General features: G+C 42.3%; 2 protein-coding genes across 3 annotated transcripts in view; both read right to left on the minus strand.

The window, feature by feature from the left end:
- Nucleotides 1-2,091: 2,091 nt before the first annotated feature.
- GJD4 (gap junction protein delta 4) lies at nucleotides 2,092-11,833 on the minus strand. Its single transcript, XM_048952175.1, has 3 exons — nucleotides 9,974-11,833; nucleotides 9,643-9,768; nucleotides 2,092-6,767 (listed from the first exon to the last, which is right to left on the minus strand). Exons 2-3 carry the CDS (start codon nucleotides 9,704-9,706, stop codon nucleotides 5,581-5,583), a joined length of 1,251 nt encoding a protein of 416 aa, XP_048808132.1. The 5' UTR covers nucleotides 9,707-9,768; nucleotides 9,974-11,833; the 3' UTR covers nucleotides 2,092-5,580.
- A 140-nt stretch (nucleotides 11,834-11,973) lies between these two features.
- CCNY (cyclin Y) overlaps nucleotides 11,974-20,766 on the minus strand; it is a 122,935-nt gene continuing 114,142 nt past the window's right edge. Inside the window, exon 11 of one of the 2 annotated variants that reach the window (XM_048952172.1) lies at nucleotides 11,974-12,391. In XM_048952172.1, the coding sequence (XP_048808129.1) occupies nucleotides 12,088-12,391 (304 nt within the window). In that variant the 3' untranslated portion in view covers nucleotides 11,974-12,087. The other variant, XM_048952173.1, reaches the window with a different exon arrangement.

The following is a 20,766-nucleotide window of genomic DNA, read 5'->3' on the forward strand; positions in this document are numbered from 1 at the left end:
ATCTTTCCTAGACTGTGCATGGAGGAATGTGTAAAAGTCTCTGGTGAAGCTGTGTGAACAGCTATCTATTGGTGCACCACATTCCATAAATTGTGTTAGATATTTTCCAAGTTTATGTTCACATTTCTTTAGGAAGAGGCTTGCTGAAGCAGGAGAAAAGTGTGGATTTTTGTAGCCAATGTGCTGCCCGTCTGCCTGCCTCTGAATATTTTTTCTAGCCTTTCAAGGACAGCACAGAGATTCAGGAAAAAGCAGATGGCAGAAACAAGGAGTGATCACGGTGTGTATGATCTTCCAATGCAGGAAGGTTGGGCATCTCGTCTGTGAGGACAAGGAAGGCATTGCTTAGCAAGCCTTGTTTCTAGAGTGGGCTCTAGAAACGTTATATCCTGTTGTTGTTTTATTTCCATATTGCACACTATGGCTAAGAAAAGGAGGAAAACCAGAGGAGAATGCAGAAAGTCATTCTACCAGCACGTAGTTTTCTGTTTCTATCATTATGATTATTTCTTTGCCAAAAGCAGCAATTTCAGAGAGAGAAAATCCCCAAAATACACCCTGATGAGTGATGCTTAAAGTCTCATAGGCAAGATAAAAGTTATGCATATAGGAAAGCTAGAAGTGGAGGATTTCTGAGTGTGGGCCTCCACCCTCTTCTTTGAGGACACCTTATATGAACTAAAGAAAAGCTCAGAGTCTGCCATCATCTTCACTCAGTAAGTTGTCTATCAAAGCTAACCCAGTACTCCAAATTCTAGCTGCAGATCCTGAATTGGAGACATTTCTATGTTGTGAATGGCGCAGGTTTAGAAAGCAGCCATTGGGTTCTATGATTCTATGGGTTAGCACTGTATGAGAAATCTTGTAATTAAGTCACTGCTAATAATGTGGAGATCTGGAGTTCTGGAATATGCTGCTTGTCCAACCCAAATGGAAGAACCATAGAATGATGAAGGTTGGAAAGGACCACTAAGATCACCTAGTCCAGCTGTTGATCCACGCTGCCCACAGAACTGTGTCCCTCAGTGCCACATCTCCACATTTCCTGAACACCTCCATGGATGGTGACCCCACCAGCTCCCTGGGCAGCCTGTGCCAATGCTTCACCATTTCTGAGAAGAAATCTTTCCTAATATCCATCCTGAATCTCCCCTGTCGCAATGTAAGGCCATCACCTCTTGTCCTATTAAAAGAAAACAGAAGTGGGAGAAGGAAAGGCCAAAGCTAGCAGACAAGGCTATGTGATTGCGATCTGGCTACTTGCATGGTAGATAATACGAATCGTAAAGATACCATTCATTCTTTTTGATCAGATTTCTGCCTTGCCAAACTCATTTTCCAGAATTACCACAGACCAAGAGTTCGTGCTATGACTTGGAACAGAAACCATCAAGTTTGCAGAATATTTTAGCAACTCAATTACAGTGTAGGAGCACTGCAAAATGACTTCCCTATCAGCTGAACACAGGCTATTAAGAGCAGTACAAAAGACAGAAGTTGAAGAACAGTCTTTCAACTACTCAACTTTCCTAATTTTGGAGATGCATTTTTTTATCATCTTAAAATACTACAAGCAGTAATAATTTATCTGTTCTTCATTGTAATAATGACATTAAAATAAAATTATGTGCAATTAATATCCTCTTTAATGATCCCTACTAGAAAGATAATCACTGCAATAACGATGTATCACAAAAGGGCAGATAATTTTAATAACTTGAAAGAATACACTAAGGATCTCTCTGCAGTGTTAACTTCAGATTTAACACTTATCATAGTCTGAACTGAGAGACTCATGGAGAGCAACCGCTGATGAAGGGAAATTATGCATTCCCCAGACACCTGCCTGCAGTGTACTTCACAAGAGAATAGCGTCATAGCTTTCCACTGTGCTGCTGAGAGTAAACCAAAGTGACCCAACATAGAGAGTGAAGAAAGAAAGTGATTATAGCTGCTTGACTCTTGGGATTTGGCTTTTATTTTGGTATTAAGAAACATATTTCAAAGTAAAACAAAGCAAAAGAAAAAAATTGTTCAGAAACAGCTTTTTAAAACCTATCTTATTTAATATTGAGAAATAGAACTGATGCATTGCTGTTGTTTCTTAATCATGCTGACACTGTCCAAACTCCCAGAGATACTTGGTTTAGTGCATACAGAACGCAGAAGGTGCAGGTCTGCAACATCCTGCTAGAGTACCAGCGCAACAGAGCCTCCTGAGGGCAGAAGTAGGAGAGTGGTATGGTCAGGCATAAATGCCTCTTCTGGAGTAGCTGGGTTAAGAAGAGATATAAAGATTCACAGCAAACTTTAACAAGCAGGTTTTGCGATATTCTTCTGAGTACAAAGTAATGTCTGAACACTAAAGCTTTGCTTATGTAGAATAAAATCTTGTTACTTCCTTGCTCTACACCTATTACTCCTTTATTCTCTTTCAATGACATCAGCGTATCATCATAGTACTTTAACAACCAGTGATACTGAAAATAAGGAGAATAGAAGGAGAGGAGTGATCCTGTCTTCCTTCTTTCAAAGTGCTCTGTAGTATTTCCTCCTTCCAGTTGCAGATGCAATGTCTTCTAATTTGCTTGAGCTGAGGAAGCTCAGAACAGTACAAATGTCTCTGCACATCTTCCCTTGGTCTTCCCTTGCTGGTAAATCCATCCAGCTTTGTAAAACCACACCTTCATAATTTAATAAACAAAACTTGCAAAGAATTATTGGAAGACTCGGAGACATTCCCTAAGGAGTGAGTGGTTGATGCCAGAAGTATCTATTCCCTCATGTACCATACGAATCCTGCAGTGTCAGTGCACAGGTGTTTATGTTAGCAGTTGATGGCTGCACCAGGCCCTGCAGCTGAATGGCACAAACTCAGGCCACAGTTTCAAGACCAGAAACCACAAACAGAACAAGGGAGATTTTCACTCATTTCACTTTCTATTCCAGACACAAAGAACATTTTCTCTATTGGAAATGAGGCTCTAAAAAGATGTCTAGCTAAGGACACAAATAAGCAAACTGTGTCCAGCCACAGTACATTTATTATTTATCCCATCCTATTTATATCTCTCACTGAGGGATGTACGGGACAGCCTGAATCCACATTTGTTCCTTCTATTGCTCCTCACAGCTGAGGAGAGGCAGCGAATCACAAAAGGTCTCATTGTTGCTGTCTTTAGTTCTGGTGTGGGTAATCAGCACGCACCCCATTACAGAGGCTTTGGAGGATGAGGAATTTAAATACTTAATGTTTTTCTGCCTATGATAAATTTAATAATTAATGCCACTTCTGCCCTGGAAATGACAAAACATACAGCAAGCACACATGATAAAAGAAACAAACACAACTAATGAAGGGGAAAACATTGCTTAGAAAGTAGCAATTAAGGCTTTCTTTAGCACACTTCAGGGTTGGCAAGGTACTTTACAAAAGTAAATTCTGCCATCCAGTAAGCTTCCCAGTTCCTGAAGGGATGGAGAAGGCGAGGGATCATTAAGTGCTGATCTTTACCTTGTATGTGTGAGGAATGATACACAGAGTTGTGAACCAAACTGTCCCAAAGGCATGTGCATCCACAGCAGAGAACAGGACAAAAGTGAAAGCTGTTTTCCCTTGTTGCTGGTGAGGAACCAGCCTTTAAGTCATTAGATACATGTTATATGGCAAAGTGAGGGCCAAATTGGTTCTCAGCTTCTTTTCTCTTTGCATAAGTCTAAGAGGGTGGGAACTGCTCCAGTTCCAGGCTGCTGACACCAGCCTGTGTCACCCTGCAGAGCAGTCTGTGTAAAGGCTCTTCTGTGCATTCCCCAAGCACGTGCTGCTCTGCACCCACCCCCACTGCAGGTGTACGCAGCTTACAGCCCACACTCACTTACTAGGTTTGAGGAAATTCAGCTCACACACTGCCGTGCTTCGCTGCTGGACCACGCTTATGTAAATCAAGAGGATTCATATCAAAGGAAAGCACAAAGCGTGACAGCAGTAAGTTATTCTGTGATTCACCCCATTTAGACATGTTTTCCAATGATTAGTGTCTGTCAGTTACAGAGGGTGAGTACTTGCACAGATCTTGCTGCTATATCCTTCTCTGGGATTAGAAATCATTTTCCCTAAGCTCAGGTCTGGGATAATCATATAATGGTAGAAATAGGTACATCCAGAAGGTGACTCACGTTAACCTAAGGGATGCCTGGGACAGATCAGATGAATCATTCTCCCTGCTGAAATAGGGAGCCTAGCGTGACTATTTCAGATTAGGGTGTAACACTTTGTAGACATGTTGTTAGTAGATCTACAATCACACATAGTAAGTAATACCAGGGGAAGGGCACTGGAGCTCAGCCCCGCACTGTCAAGCTGCTGCTGCTTGCTTCCTGGGCAGCTCTGCAGCTCAGCAATCAACCATGTAGTCATCTCAGTTTGGAGTTCATGAAGCTGAGTAACAGAGACATGGACAGGCTGTGCCAGCTGATCTCAGGGACAGAGAAGGTACTGCTGTGGTGCTGCTAATGAGTGCAGGTGCAGTCTTCAATACAGAAAAATCTAAGATCCAGGCTTTCTTTGCATATTAACTCTTTGCTACAACACAATCATTTTTATTAGTTACCTACTCTTGCTTTGTCCTTTCTTAGAGTGGGCTTAGGGAGCTTATTACTATATCTCTGCACCTCAAGTATTGTGTTCAGTTTTGGGCCCCTCATTACAGGAAAGACATTGAGGCCCTAGAGCATGTCCACAGAAGGGCAACGAAACTGGTGAGGGGTCTGGAGCACAAGTTTTATGAGGAGCAGCTGAGGGAGCTGGGATTGTTCAGTCTGCAGAAGAGGAGGCTCAGGGGAGACTTCATTGCACTCTACAACTTCCTGAAGGGAGGTTGGGGTGAAGAGGGATTTGGCCTCTTCTCCCAGGCAACGAACAGGACCCGGGGAAATGGCTGCAAGTTGTATCAGAAGAGGTTTAGGTTGGACATGAGAAAAAACTTTTTCTCTCAGAGTGGTCAGGCACTGGAATGGCTGCCCAGGGACGTGGTGGAGTTGCCGTCCCTGTCAGTGTTCAAGAGGTGCCTGGATGACGTGCTGTGAGATGTGGTTTAGTGCTTGTGCTGGCAATGGTAATGAGAGGACGGTTGGACTGGATGATCTTGTAGGTCATTTCCAACCTTGTGATTCTATGATTCTATGATTGTGAGGAGATCAGTTAACCCTCTGAAAGTGAACAACATACAAGTGTGCTTGGAAGTCACACCTTTCCTAAGTTCAATCTGTTGCAGTAGGTGAGAGCAAACAACTGTACAAATGAACTCTTAGAACAACTGGTCAGTCACGGTCCACAGCTTTTTAGAGTCATAGCTGGAAAAGTGTAAATGTGTTATATTTTCATAGAAACAGTTCAGTTAATGCAATATCCTTTAAATTCTCATTTGAGCTTTTTCTTCCTGCTCAGTGGAGGTTTGTTTCTCCTTCTTTGGTTAGCCACGTACAGCAAAGCAGCAAGTCTCTGCCCTTGTGATTTTCTGACACCCCTCAGGAGCACAGTAATCCGTCCTGCTGGCCAAAGCATTGGGTGCTCTCAGGGCTCTATACCCATTCGGACTTTTTCAATCTCAAGCAACTAGTACTGCTATAATTTGATTGCGCATCAGGATTTTTTAGCTCAGCTGAAGGGCAGTATCCTAAAAGCTTGCTCTGAACTACAGAGGAAGAACCTCCAAGGTGAGACTTGATCTGAGGTCTCAAAGTCATGGCAGTATCTTTAACGAAGCTTTGCTGGAGCCCAGGTCTCACCTGCTGGCATGCAGTTCCTTGCTGGTCACCAGCACACAGGTGTTCTTCAATGCTATCCTGCTTAACAGCAAGATCTCCTGACACACAGGGCTTATGGCTGTTGCTGTTAAGGTTAGTGCTGGCAGCTTGCTGAGAGACCTCTTCAGGATGAAGAGCAGCCTCCTCTTCCTCTTCAGAGAGAAGTGAGCAGGAGCCGTCGCTGGTCTGGCTGCCATTCAGTGCTTGGCAGTCTTGATTTTGGGGAGAGGAAGAACTACCAGACTGTGCTGGGGGAATATTTAAAAGGCCCTCATTCTCTCTGTGGGAGTTGGCCAGCTGCTTGTTCCTCTGGCTTCTTGCTGTCATTTGTCGAAGAGCATAGACAAGGTCAGCAAGGCTGAGCAGAAAGGACAGACTGGTGACACTCCAAATGAAAACCATCATGATGGATTTCTCGGTGGGCCGGGAGATGTAGCAATCAACTGTGCTTGTACAAGGTGAATGGTAGCAGGAAAAGCGCTCGGGAACAAAAAATCCAAAGAGGAAATACTGTGCAGCTGCAAAAGCAGCCTCAATCAGTGTCCTAAAAAAAAGATGAACAGCGTATGCCCCAGAAAAATTGAGGACACCTAGGTTGTCCACATCACAATCCAATCTATTGACAAGATCACTCCTACAGCGTTCCTTCAGGTCTTTGGGGCTTGATAAACCCTTATTCCCTCTGCACCCGTGCACCAAACAGTGCTTTCTTACAATGTACGTTGCTACCTTGTGCAGAACATAAACGCTGAATGCAGTGTAAGGTAGCAAGATAGACACAGTCTGTATGAACCAGAACCTGAAGTGAGATATGGGAGAGAACAAGTCATAGCAAACATTGGAGCATCCAGGCTGCAGGGTGTTGCAGACGAAGCGCTCCTGTTCATCCTGATAGAGCGGATAGCCTGCTAACACCACCACTGCCATTCGCAGCAGAACTACCAGCATTAGCCAGATCTTTCCTAGAAGAGAACAAAAGAAAAAGAGTAGAGCACTAGAAGGAGAGAAGGTAGGTGAAGGCTCTCTGTATACAGTGCATTTGAAAGGATACTTCTGAAGTTGGTTTCCTCTTTGAAAAGCACCTCCTTGGCTCTGTTTTGGCTGGGACTGAAACTTGTGTGAATGTGTTAGCCAGCATATTCCATAACTTTCATCTAGACTTGACAGTGTAGGAGTCTGACATATAGTAAGCCACGCAAACTGAAAATGCTGCCTAACAATAACACTCTGAACATGCCCAAATCTGGTAAAAAAATGAATTGTGTGAGAATTCCCATTTTGCTTGGTTTCATACTTCTGCACCTGGATTTTTGTACTGTATTGATGTTGATCAGCTAATATGGCATGAAACTCCTGTAGATCCCAAAAATTGTTGAGTGATGTAGCATTTGTTCTTTATCTTGGCCATGAAATCATATGTAAAGCTTACTGCAGTGTCTAGACTGGTATTTACTCATGAGCTAGCTAACAGGTGCTACCAGGAAGCTTATTCAAAATGTACTACAAATGTGCATTTGTGTGTTCACACAAGAACCCTGTCATTTCTCTGTATTACTTCTCTGGTTGCCTTGTCTTGAGCATACCTCCCCATCATCCTGCACCTTGGCATGCTGTCTGTCTCCATTCAGACCAAAAGCTCCCTCCTGTATTAACACCAAGTAAAGCCTTACAGGTCTGGCATTTCCATACACTTTTATTTGTCTTTTACTGAATTGTTTCAAACAGTTGTTTTAATCAGGGAGAGATCAAAACTTAACCTTATTCCATCGCGCCAGCAATACTGAAAAATCAGGAACTGTAACCCTGCATGTCACATATTGAGAATGAGACTTTGTTGTTCATGAGAGTTTCTTGAAGGAGTTTTGGATGGGGTAGGTTTTTCAAAAAGGTTTTTTGGTAAAGTTACAGAAATCGCTGTATGGATGGCAAAGCTATTTTTAACACAGAAGTCCTTTTCCTGAGCTGGGTTGGGAAGTCTGCAAACAATCTGTTATATGGTCAAAACACAAAAATACACAGAAAAATTCAACATTTGAAGTAAAGTTTATCACTTGAGTTTCTCAGGTTTCCTTTTGAGTACTGTCACTGCTTCTGTATGTGGTTTTGAAAAATTCTTTTAATTTAACAATCCTCTGCTTTGGTTTCATGTATTTTTAAAACACGTCAAAAAGTAAAAAGAAAGAAAAAGAAAAAAAAAATTAGGAACAACAAAAACCACACAAACACACAAAACAAACAGAAAAGAGCAATGAGTTTAATTATGTACTTGAAGGAATTGATCAAATCAAAAGAAAAAGCTAAGAAGTAGATGCACAAATGGCAACTTGGCAACTACGTGGAAGCCGTGCCGTGTGCGGTTAACAGCTGAGAAATGCACTGGATACCTTAAGTCACAAATAGTGATTGTACATCTCACATGCACAAAATTTGTGAAACAGCACCAGTACACATCCTGAAAGTATTTTAGAAGATCAGATCCCCAAACTCTTTTTTTTCTATGAAATACAGTTTTTACAAGTATTGTCTTGAACAACATTTTTTGCCATTTCCCATGGAACAATTTCTCTGTAGTTGGTAAAAATCTTAATTGTCCACATTTTTCTGTAGTATTATTTAATATCTATTATCACATGGGACATACAACTTGAATGCCCCATTTAAACCCTCAGTGGCTAATGGACAGATTACGGGATTGGGTCAGTAAAACTGCACTCACAGAAGCCGGCTGCTCCAGGCAAAATAATGTACTATCTAAATAAATGGAGGCCTTCCCATTTCATCTTTAATCACTTGAACCTTAGCAGTGGTTTTGCTGTATTTTCAGCTCCTTGTATTTTGTTGTGCAGGCTGTGCTGTTGCCCTGTTTTTGGCAGTGTTGGCCAATAAAAACCACCAGCTGTAAAGAAGCATCACCTTTAGAAAGCGATGCCTCATACTGAGGTTGCATTTTTTCCCTGTGAGGACCTCAGAGTGTTTGAAGCACATTTGTTAATTAAGATCAAGATACTACATGCCATTTCCCTATCCATTTTTAATTAGAACATGTACAATAGGGAGTGCTGTTTAAAAAAAAAAATCAATGGTTCCTTAGGAAGCAGTTCAGTATGACATTCATTTTAGAGGGAACCCTCCAGCTATCACCTTCCCCAATGGCTCAGTCCTCCTTGCCCCTGCAGCACACAGCACAGGCTGCAGCCCCTGCCTGTGGTGGGAGTGAAGGTGGGACTGAAGAGGTTTGATCTGACTCACACTTCACTCCAAGCAGCCTGTGGAAGAGGGAGGATGTCTTATTTAAATAAGAAGAAAAGAATCACTCAGCCCCCTGTTCGCTGCCAAAAAACAGACTGTGCTTTTTTGTTTTCTGTTTATTTTTAATGCATGTGAACTTTACTCATTTATAAAAATGAAGAAGAATAAGCATAATATGGTAATTAACCACAGGCAAATGTCTTCCTGTAAAAGAGAAGCTTTTTCCCTTCTTAATGAAGAATTATTTTTGAGCGTTTTCACAACAATCCATATAACATTCCCTACAGCTGATGTGAAGCTTGGGCATCAAAAGCCAAATTTGAAAAGTATGCCAGAATTCTTTCCTAAAGCTCAGAAAATGTCCATCAGAGAGGAAGTAGGAGTCAATTTAAAAAAAAAAGAAACACATTGACCACTTTTACATCACATATGCAAATAATAATTTCTTCTTCAAAGGTCACAAAAGCATAACTAGAAATCAAAGTGGAAGACCAATGTCAATGCTCAGTTGTCCAATCTAGTGGACAATTACTTAGCTTCAGGCTCGGAGCAGCAAAAGAAAGAGCAGAGTGGTTTTAAAGTACTCACCTATAATTGTCACATTATAATTGAGAGTGACAACCAAAAATCCCAGCGAGTCCCAGTGTTCCATGTTGGATCAGATTCACAGCTCCTGGTGGCTCAGCTGGTTTGGCATTTCCCAAGTAGGTCAAACTTAGACAGGGAATAAAGAAAGAAGAAATAAATTTGATAAGCATCAAAGATAAAAGCAAGAAATGAAGCCCGAACAGTGTTACTGGTGCTGGATTGCTTTGATGATTTGAACAAGGCTGATAGTTCTGATTATGGGAACAAATCTTCCCAGGGGTTTAAATCTGCCTTGGAAAAGCTTTGGCTGTTCAGATCCCACTGCACTTACCTCTTTCGTGGATCCTCTGTCCAGACAACTGCAAGCAGACGAACAACAACAGGAGGGATCTTTCCCATTGTAGACTATTCTTAACCTCCTGGGGCATACCAGCCTCCTGGCATTGCTGAGATGTTTCAGTGGTGAAAGGCAGGGACTGGGGAAAGGGAAGAAAAACATGGACCAGGAATTAAATGAGGCCTCTTTCCCCAGAGAAATACAGATGGAGAAAGGGGCAGAAAAGGGTGGCGAAAGAACGAGCACCGCTGTATTTGAAAGCAACTTTCTGTTTAGCAGCTGCTCAATGGAAGCTGTTCCATTGCAATTCCTCAAAGCAACTTTATTTCTAAAATGCAGCCTCCCTGACAGTACATCATGGCCTTGTCAATCACTGCCATGCCAAAAATTCTCCTGCAGGCTGAGGCTCCCAGCAGGAGTGACAAGAAATGGAGGAAGCCTTTACTAAACACAGGGTAGGAGCTGCTTTGTATCAGTTCTTTCTCCCACAGACACTTGGTTACTGGGGCATCATTCAGCAATGGCAGAGCTGGTGGCTCCAAAATGAATGCCTGGCAATGGCTGAAGTCACGCAGGATGCCCCACGGGTGCTTCCAGAAAACTGCAGGTGGAAGAACACACAAGCCCCTTTTTCCTCACTACCACACCCCACCGTCCTGAGAACATAAACTACTACTGCTTTCCACCTAGTGCTCAGAACCCTATGGGGTGTTTTCTGTCATTCTGTCCTTTCTAATCTGTGTTGTAATAGAGATAAACATAATATGGACTCTTGTTACCAGGAAATCTCATCAGTAAGTAGTAAAACAGCAGGAAAAAAAAGACTTTGTGTGATACAACAAGGGAGAAAAGTAATATCACGACAACCAGAGAACTCAGGGCAGTCTCCTTCTCAGCCCTGCATGTATCCTTCAGCCCATGAAGGGTGGCTGATCCTCCTTCGTGAGGTGCTTACGGCCAGCCTTAAAAGGTAAATTATCACTTAGTAAAGCAGAATGTAACTGTGCAAAGACAGTATCTCCCCAGCTTTACAGTCCCAATAAGTGTAATCTCACAGCAGAGCACACTGAGCATCCTTTCTGTAGTGAGCCTCATTCTTCGCAGACCCTAAAAGTGGAGGATGGCATTTAGGGGAAAGGATAGCATTTAAAAACATGGTATAACTCTTTATTCATTGACTGAGTAAAGAGACTTTCAACTATAGCAGTAAACACAGGAAATACATTACTTTCGAAACTGTTCTATGTAAAATATTTGCTGAAAAACCACTCCTGTTACTGAATTTTATTTATGCCATGTGATGCTTGTTTTAGCTTCATTTTTCCCTCCAACACCTTTTTTTTTTTCCTAGATGTGTGTAAGTGTGAGAGGTATGGAAAGAAAGGAAAACTGGTGGAAGAGAACAGAGAAGGGAAAAAGTACAAATGGCCGAGAGGAAAAATGTGCTGTGATATGAAGGTCTTCTTGTTAAACATCCTTTGTCAAAATCAGTAATCAAAAATAGTCAGGAATGTCAAGACGGCAGCAGGGTACGAATGCTCAGCAGCTGCATTCACACAATAGGCCATAAATTGTCCCTGTCGACACTGCTGGTTAAAATACCCTTGGTTGTCACTGCTGTGAGAGACCTCTGCCATTTGTGTAAGAGGATAACTGCTGGGGATTTACTGCTGCCTTCAGGACTGTACCAGGCAGCATATCTGGTGCAGCGGCAGGATGTGCTGAGGCAGGGTGGCCCATTTTCTGGAATATTAAAAAAAAAGAAAAAAAGAAACCAACATCACCTTCCACACTCACCATGCAGCCTAACTTAGGGCTGGATTTACGTCAGAAAGCCTAAATTCTATTTTAGCTTTTCCAGACAACTTTAGCTTTTCTATTTTAGTTTTTCCAGACTCATATCTGACTTCAGTCCAACAATTCTCCTTTTTGTGGCATGTCTTTTTTCCCATCCTTTTCCACAGTATCTTTTGTAGTTGATAACCATGCATGTGGTTTCACAAAAGGGATCATGATTTTTGTGGTAGTCTCCAGGTGACCACAAGTTAAGGTTTAGGGTTTTTAAGTGGTTTTTGTGTCAGCTGCCAACTGTGCTTTTGCTCGGGGGGTTAGAGGAAGTTTCTAGGCAGGGGTAGAGAGCAGAAGGAGGAGGCCTGGGGCAGGTTGGTCAAAGGAAGGCAGGGAACATAACCACAGCCTAACCACGGCTGCTCCAGGACTGCTCCAACACAGCCTGACACCGCAAAAGTAATCACGTTTTCTACATACCTGTGCCAGTCCTTCTGCCAGCAGAGGGATGTTGGCTCTGCAGCACCACAGATGGGCTGGTGCCACCTTGCACACCCGTGAACAGGCACATCCTCCCCTCCACCCAGCTCATGTGCTACCATCCCACAGACAGCTATTCCTAGGCTGAGATAAAGTTCAGCTCGAGTTAATTGTAGTTAAATAGGAAAGACACACAGAAAAGCCAGACGTGGCTTTGGGTAAAGCTAAGCTTCAAAATCCAGAGGTATCTTATCATGGCTGATTTTAGAAGGGGTCTTTAAAAGCCACAGGAAAGCTTTCATAGGCCAACAATGAAACCTAAGAAGATGCAATTAAATCTATTTAAAAATCCACAACTGGTGTCTACATTTCTAAACCCTTATCACAGATGAAGGGGAGGCTTGATTCTGCAAACATTTGCAGATGTGACTCCATTGCTGTGAGTGACTTACTGGAATGTTCTGAGCTACTGAAGCTACATTCCTGTCTCCAGTCCCCTGGGTTATTTTGCACAAAAGCCCAGCAAAGCCACTTTGCTCTGTCATTGGCTCACATATCAAGAGATAATGCAAAGTTAGCCTTGAACCACTTCAGGACTTCCCATCCCAGGAGCAAATCAGTCACCTGAAGGCCGCCCATCTCCACCACACATCCAACCCAACAAAACCAGCAGCAACTCCAGTATTCCTAAGTCCCAGCTGCTGTTGTCTCACCCAGTCAACATCTACACTAATGACATGCAGGGTACTGTACTGAGAGTTACTACAGGAGACTGCATCCTGCAGAGCACCTGCCAACAGCATCACAGACTCCTTATGACAGTTTAATTAACGCTAAGGTAAAAATGGGTCAATGTTACCACTTCCCTAATATGGAAAGGGAGCTGTCATTTCTGTGTTGGGTTTTGGTAGATTTTTATTAAAGAAAGAAAAACATTGGATGCATACCTAACATTTTAAAGTCTAATTATAAGATCTGTCAATTTTTTTTTAATTAGCAAATATGATCTACTCGTGGCCAATCTCGCAGTAAATCTCTTCAGAGAGTGAGCTATAAATTGAAGGGAAAAAAAAAAACATTCAGAAAGGGCACTAAGTGATATTAAAATAAAAGCCTAGGTGACCTTATTTTTTAAGTTACAGAAATACAGCAGAAAGGTGAGAGAAAGAGAACAAATTAGTCACAAAGGACAAGAGCAGCAAAGCAGCAGGAATAAATGTTTCCTCTGCACCTCTGTGTGCCTCCTGGAGATCCCCTATCAGCAGTCCTCAATAAAACAGGTGCCAAAGCTGTGCAAACACTGAGCAAACAAGAACACTGCAACTCAGGAATTAGCACCATGGAGCCTACGTGCACTGAGGCAATAGAGAGGAGAATGCTTTCCATCATGAACAATTCAACGGGAGCTTAAACGAGGTGCTCCTATTCCCACTGCTGGCCTCAAACCCAACGATCCCACTGGGCGTTGTTTAGGCGTTTTTTCAAAGAACTTGTCCATCTTCCTCTGCTGTTCTCTTTCCACTCCCGGGAAGGAGATCTGTGCACACATACTTGGACATATATAAATACAGAGCACATGTGGCTGAAACAGTCCAGCACATCCAGAACAGAGGAATTCAGCTCTTTCTTAGCTGCTCATATGGATTGGACTTAAATGTAATTTCCACATGTTGGTCAGCTTGGATACTCACACCTGCTGCCTGCAGCATCTTGTATGCCTCTTCTTCAGCTCAGTCAGTGAATGTTAGACTGTGTACTGTCAAGTATTCAGATTTCTCTTTTACTTTGCCTCAGGCAGATCCCCTTATAAATATCTGAAGGTTCAGAAAGGTCATCTTCCTCAAAGATGTCTTCTTCTATGATGTCAACAAACAGAAAAATTCTTTCTCCTTCATGTTTTCATTCAGAAAAGTCAACATTATTCAACCAAGAACTTAACTTTAAACAATTCAAGACTAATATGAAGGGAAATTTCGTAATGAGAAGTACATTCCTACTCAGAATCTCAGGGCCAATTTCTTCAGAAGTAGTTAATTTTACTAAGCAATGAAAGCACAAAGTGAGTCCATGGGATTTTCAAAACCACATTATTAATATCTGCTTAACTCCTGCTAAAAAAGGTAGTTACATTAGTAAATGACATTATTACTAATTTGCTCTGCTGCAACACACAAAAATCTAGTATACACAAAATTCCAGCTTTTTTTTTTCCCCAACATCTATTTGACATCAAATTTTACACTTATATTTCTGTATACAGCAAATATAAATTTGAAAGTTTGTGAAGTCCTGTGATCTCCAATTTTTTACACAGGCTAGTGATGACAGGCCTCATTGGTGCCCAGCTCAGGCAGCTCCAAACGTTTTCCTGTTTGTTTGTGCAAAAAGGAAGAGAAAGGACATTTCCAATCAGATGGGCCTTCAGGGATTGCTTTGCTACACCTTGATAATAGCACGATGAACATTTTGTTCTTTTTTTCTTACTACCTACTCCTCCCCTGTACCAGTGGATGTCGCCGAGCAGAAACCCTTCATACACAGCACAGCATCTTCCAGAACATAACAAAAGAGGAGTGGTAACCATAAAACACTCATAGAATAGCTGAGGTTGGAAGGGACCCCAAGGAGTTCCAACTCAAGCTCCGACCCCCCTGCCACAGGCAGGGCCACACATCTCCACATTTGGTACTCAACTAGGTTGCCCAGGGCACCATCCAACCTGGCCTTTAACATCTCCAGGATCAGAGCATCCACAACCTCTTGTCACACCTAGGTGACAAGGTGTGGAAGAGGCATTAAGGTGACTGCAAAAGTGAGTGGGCTGCCCTGCCTGGCACGCATCCACAGGGGACCTCTCCCAGCAGCACACAAGGGTGTGAGGATGGGAACTGTGGCAGCACGGCTGGAGGTGCCAGACTGCCACCTGCTTGGACATTGTTTGCAAATGGGGTTTTTCATATAACTTCAAAGCACGGTGTGCTGATATTGTGGAAATTGTTCAAGTAGCTGGGGAAGAGATTTCTTAATAAGATTATCAAGCATCTCTTTGTCTGGCTACATTTTTAATTTAGTACTTACATAGTATCCGTTCTCAGCACAAACACTGCAGGGAGCAAACAGATCATAGCTTTCAGCAGGCTGAGCAGAAGGGGCTATTGTGTTGGTTCTGGGTGTCAGTAAATAAATCCGTCATATCAGATGTAACATACAGGCAGCCACAGCGGAATTAAAATAAGAGATCTTCACACTTCCTTGTATTTCATGGCTGATCATTTTAGGAAACAAAACTCATATTGTTGTCTGTGTTACTGAACACTGATACTGCTCTTTCTCTTACTATGGACAGATGAATCTAAGTACATGGTCACTGATAGCAGGCACAGAATCCCAGCACTGGCACCATGGGAAAAAGGCTACATGAGCACAAAAGTGAAAGAGGGGAGCTGAAAAGAGAAACGTGATGTTTTCCCCTCCATTTCACACATGACTCAAAGCTCAGGAATCACTGCAGCCAGCACTGAGCGGGGGTGTCTGCACGTGAAGAAATGTCTTCTCCAAATTTAATGCATTTCTCTGCAAAAGTCCAAAGGAACATTCTTTTAAATCTCAACTATGTCTTAAAAAAATGATTTTAAATAACCTGAAAGCTCTATCTTGTATGTAATAAGACCTTCACCAATATATTTTTTTTTAATTTTTTTTGCCTAAAAAGACTGTACATTCATCACTTTGTTTCACAACATGAGCCTTTGATCTCCAGCTACATTTTGAAAAATAACGAATAAATAATCTAGCCTTTCTCTTAGTTAGAAAATAGTAGTAGATTTCTTGCATTACTGTCAGGATGGACGTATTACTTCTGCACACACAGCACTAACAGGACAGTGCAAAAAGGAGTTTTTGAACCTGGTCTTGATTTCACTGTTTTCATTTCACCTTAACCAGTGACCTGCTATTAGCCTTTTGTTTAAAGTGTAGAAAATGGTTTAAACAAATTGTGTGTAGGCCAACCGCCATAATATTGGGAAAAAACAAATGATCAGTTCAGGAGGTGAAGTTGTTCTCCTCAAAGCTCTGCTTCACAATACACACCTTTCTGCCGTTCCCATCATTCCTGCTTTGTTTTCTCCCAGAGAGCCTTGTTGATAATCACTGCTAATGAACTCTGAACACTCTGGGCAGGACAGGAGGAACTCTCCTGTTAAATTGTGATAGAATTCATGTTTAATGTATTATATCAAGCAGGATTTTCATTTCAAAGAGAAATATCACATTCCTCAGTGTTGGTAAAATTAATAGGAGTGCAGTACCGACTCTCATTTAAAATCTTACCATAATCCAAAAGGAGCAACATGGATCCAAAGTGATTTATTCTGCTGTTTTAGAGAGCAAAAGACAACTGGTGAGAATGCCTTGCCAACACCTCAGGCAGATCAAAGCAAGAAGGAGATTTGGCAGTAAGGGAAGCCATGCCATTAGTGGGAACGAAGGTTGACCTGGGGTCCTATTCAGGACCATTTAGGCACGGGGGATGAAATGCAGCCCATCCTTCTGCTGCAGTGCTCTGACCACTCTATGGGGCATGCATGCCTGGTGCCTTCATGCTGGTAGCACTGACAAAACAGAACTGCTAAGTGCATCCTTCCACCTGCTCTGCACTGACATGCACTGACATCCAGCCTAATGCTGGATCTTCAAAACTGCTGCAAATAACCATGTTCCTGACAGCTTTAGCCTCAGGGACTTAAAGGTTTTTTCACTTGCTGTTTAGCAAACTTTGCCCCATTTAGTACCTTATGGCAGACCCCCAAGACCCCTTTCTGTGGAGTCTGGGAAGAGCAATCTGCATTAACTCCTACCCCAAACTGCCAGAAGCTCAGAGCAGGGAACAGCAACCTGCACTTCAACTAACGTGCTCTTCTTGCTCTTCTTGCCTTGAGGCAGTCCGATTCACCAGTTAGAGTTTCCAGCTCCACTAGTGTTGGTGAAGGAGCTATAGGCCCACTCAGCCGTGCTGCTAGCCTTGTGCTGCTTCAGTTCAAGGCCAAAACCAATGTACGTGCTGCAAAAAAGGTTTCACAATTCCTGCTGTAATATCCACATTCGGTTAGCAGCAATCTGGCAGTAAGGCTGGCAGTGCTGCTAGTACAGACACAACTGCTGTAGCTGGAGGGCAGACCTGGCCTGTGTGAAAACATCACAACCCCATCCACAGGTCTGTGGGCACATCAAGAGCTGCCATACACCGTGGGGAACAGTGGGGTCTCTGCAACACGACGGACAAACAGCCATGACTCCAGGCCTGCCCTGTGGTGTGCCCAACGATGCAGGCTGGCCTCAGCCCCACGCCTTGCAGCCATCACTTGGCACAGCTCTGCTGCAGCCCGATGTCATGAGGATACCTTAAAAAGTGGTTTGGGGGGTCCTGTGCAAATCCTGAGGGACAGCACTCAAGAAAACGCACTACACCACGCTTGTTTTTAGGCACATTTTATGAAAACACTGAAAACAAGCCAGTAGCAGTCTGCTGAAGAAATTAAAGCTCCAGCCATCTTCTCCTGTATAAACAGTAATTTGTAAAAATGCACTTTCCTCTTCTTTTCCTCTGTGCTGCATGTGTGATGGAGCACTGCCCCGAGGCTGTGCTCTCCTTCCCCAGAGCTCTTCTAAAGCTGCCTGGAAGTGGGCCTGGGTAATGTGCTCTGGGGAACCCTGTGTGAGTGGAGGCTGGAGCACATGGACCCAGATTCATGATACAACACAGAGGGGATGGTTCCAAAAAACAAGCTCTTGCACCACTGTGTTTACCTACTCTTAGCAAGCTGCAGAGCCCAGACAAATGCTCTCTCCAGGGGAGCAAACAGGTTCAAATGACACTTTAAATAATGCTTTTTCTATTACCAGATACCATAAAAACTCCTCATCTAACGCAGTTAATACCGAAAATAGCTGCCCACACACAGTGAAATTGTCAAGGAGAATTCATTTTACGTCTGAAATTAAACAAGTCTGAAATAGAAAAACTGCAGATTGCAACTCAACACTGAGGTAAATACTGCAATTCTAATGCAGGATATTCAAGACTCAGATGTTGCTCAGTACAACATGGTCTTCCTCCTTCTAGGATTTATGGCAATACAATCTGCACATCCTGTGTGTTTTAAAGAAAACAGCTGTACCCTCAATCTGCTTCTCCAAGAAATCTATCATCGTCAAGCTACTCAAAGCATCATTAACATCCTTATTTATTAGCACTGCAGGAGATGCAAATACATTTATCCTCTTATTTCCTTATATTAAACTACCCACACACCTAATTTTTCTTTCTAACCTTTATAGCACTCCAATTTCCATCTTTTTGACCCCTCTGGTTTCTACAGAAGAATGCTTAGAATGCCTGAAAGACATGAAACACAGTATGATCACAGGATCATCAGTATCATTTAAATAGAAGGCAGCAAGTATATCACAGCTGCCAGTTGCCAACATGCTGTTTACATACAGAATAACTTGTACTAGTATTTAAAATAAAGAGGCACAAAGAGAAGAATGAGAAGAATTAGCTTTAGACTCAAAGTGTGTCACAGGATCTCTTACACAAAGGAAACCTTTTATTCTAATGCCTCGTTGAGGAGAGCAAGCCACCTACATCTTCATATACTTTTGAAGCAGGTGCTTCACTGCCAGTTCCAAAGGGGAAAAAGTGCAAGGACTACCAATAAAATTTTATTGCTTTAGTTACCATAGCACTCCAAAAAAAGATGTTCTGTAACTGTGTCTTTCATTGTTCAAGCCAGAAAGTTCAACAAGTACAACTTGACATTTTGTTGCTAATGGTTAATTGTTGCTTCAGTCTGTGGAAATCATAAACATCTTCACAGTTGATTCTGCCCAGTGTCTTGAGAGAGCTTTACAAAGTCTTCACAGAGGTTTTGAACAGCTCATATGGGAAATGTAAGTGCGTGATCACCTATCACCAGAGCAAGCAGCGTGCTCAGCATGTCATCACCAGAGTATCCCCAACTAAAACGCAGTTTAAAGTTGCCCCAAAAATGCTGAAGCATATTACATATGGTGTAACAGGCACACACAGAAAAAGCCACCCTCTTTTACATCAAATTGCATCAGACCAATCACTCAAAAAGAAATGTAAGAGGAACAGCCTATTAATACCACTTTGCCACTTGCCTTTCTTAAAAGTGCCTTCCTGCCCATTGTGCCTGACGACCTAAGCCCAGACAAGAGAAGTTAAGCCAAGCATTGCTTTCTTGGCTTTACTTTTCAAACAGTGTTTCTGGGATTCCAGTCGCTTCTTGGAGATTCTTAAAAGAGGACTAAGAAAAGCAGGTTCATATACAACAAAACTATCATTATAATCAGCTGCTCTTCTTTTGTGTTTCCTTTTTTAAAGCATTTTTTCCTATCAGCAGCTGTTATGTATCTTCCATCAGTACCTGTAAGCTGAGGCAACTCCAACTCTCACCAGTTCTGTGGTTTCCTCAAAATGCAGTTCAGTTGGCAAAGAGAAAAAGCAAACAGCAGAAAGATACTTGCTGCATGCTTCAGATGTAGCTACTAACATTTCTTAATAGATCACAGAGAATCACAGAGAAGTGTTGAAACTTGCATTGTCTTCTCAGAACATATTAGAGATACTAAATGGGCACTCCACTGCAGAGGTAGGTAGGTGTTTTCAAGAACTGTGGATTGAAGTTAAAAATAAAAACAAAAATCAGATTGCAGAAGCATGTCTGAAACAGCAGTGAGAAAGTGCTAAAAGCCAGGTTGAGTAAATTCTTTAAATGTGCCTCAGAGAAGCAGAGCGCTACATGAGTTTGCAGCGGATGGGCAGCACCCTAATTAGTAACTGAAACAAGTCAAAGGAAAATGCAGTGCTCATTATCAGCAAAGGATTGCTGTAAATAATTTGTTGCTTCAGCTGCTAAAGCTTTGTTTTTTGTCTGTTCTGTCATTTCAATTCCTCTGTCCCCTCCCACAGACTGCTATTTTTACATGTAGCCAACACTCCCAGATGTCACTTTGTCATCTGCCACCAATACACTGTCACTCTCTTCTGACGAGACTTTTGCTCCTTCTAACCTGTAGTTTGTACCTAAAGTTTGCAGCATTAACAAAGCTGGGAAACAGAGAAAGAGGTGTTAAATAAAAAGCAAAGCTTGAACTAAGATTTCAAAAACACTTGAGCAGGTCTCCCATCACGCATTCACTTTATGTGATAAACTCAGCTAACTACTACAAGGTAAATGAAGCTACACATGCTGATCTTTTCCTCTCTCACATAAAGACTGAGAAGCAAATTAAAAAAACACAGTTATTGAAAAGGACCCCACTACCCTGCTATCGGATTTTGCATTTTGTTAATAAATGTGCATCGTTCAAAAGACCGATAGGGCTTATGAAAGGGGAAAATGTTTCTTGTAGTTTTTCTTTTATCTGCACTTCATCACGACTCCAAGATTCTCAGTCTCAAAAGCGTCCATCAGAATGAAGTGTACAGC

This window comes from Lagopus muta, chromosome 7, assembly GCF_023343835.1.
Source record: "Lagopus muta isolate bLagMut1 chromosome 7, bLagMut1 primary, whole genome shotgun sequence".
Taxonomy (NCBI): domain Eukaryota; kingdom Metazoa; phylum Chordata; class Aves; order Galliformes; family Phasianidae; genus Lagopus; species Lagopus muta.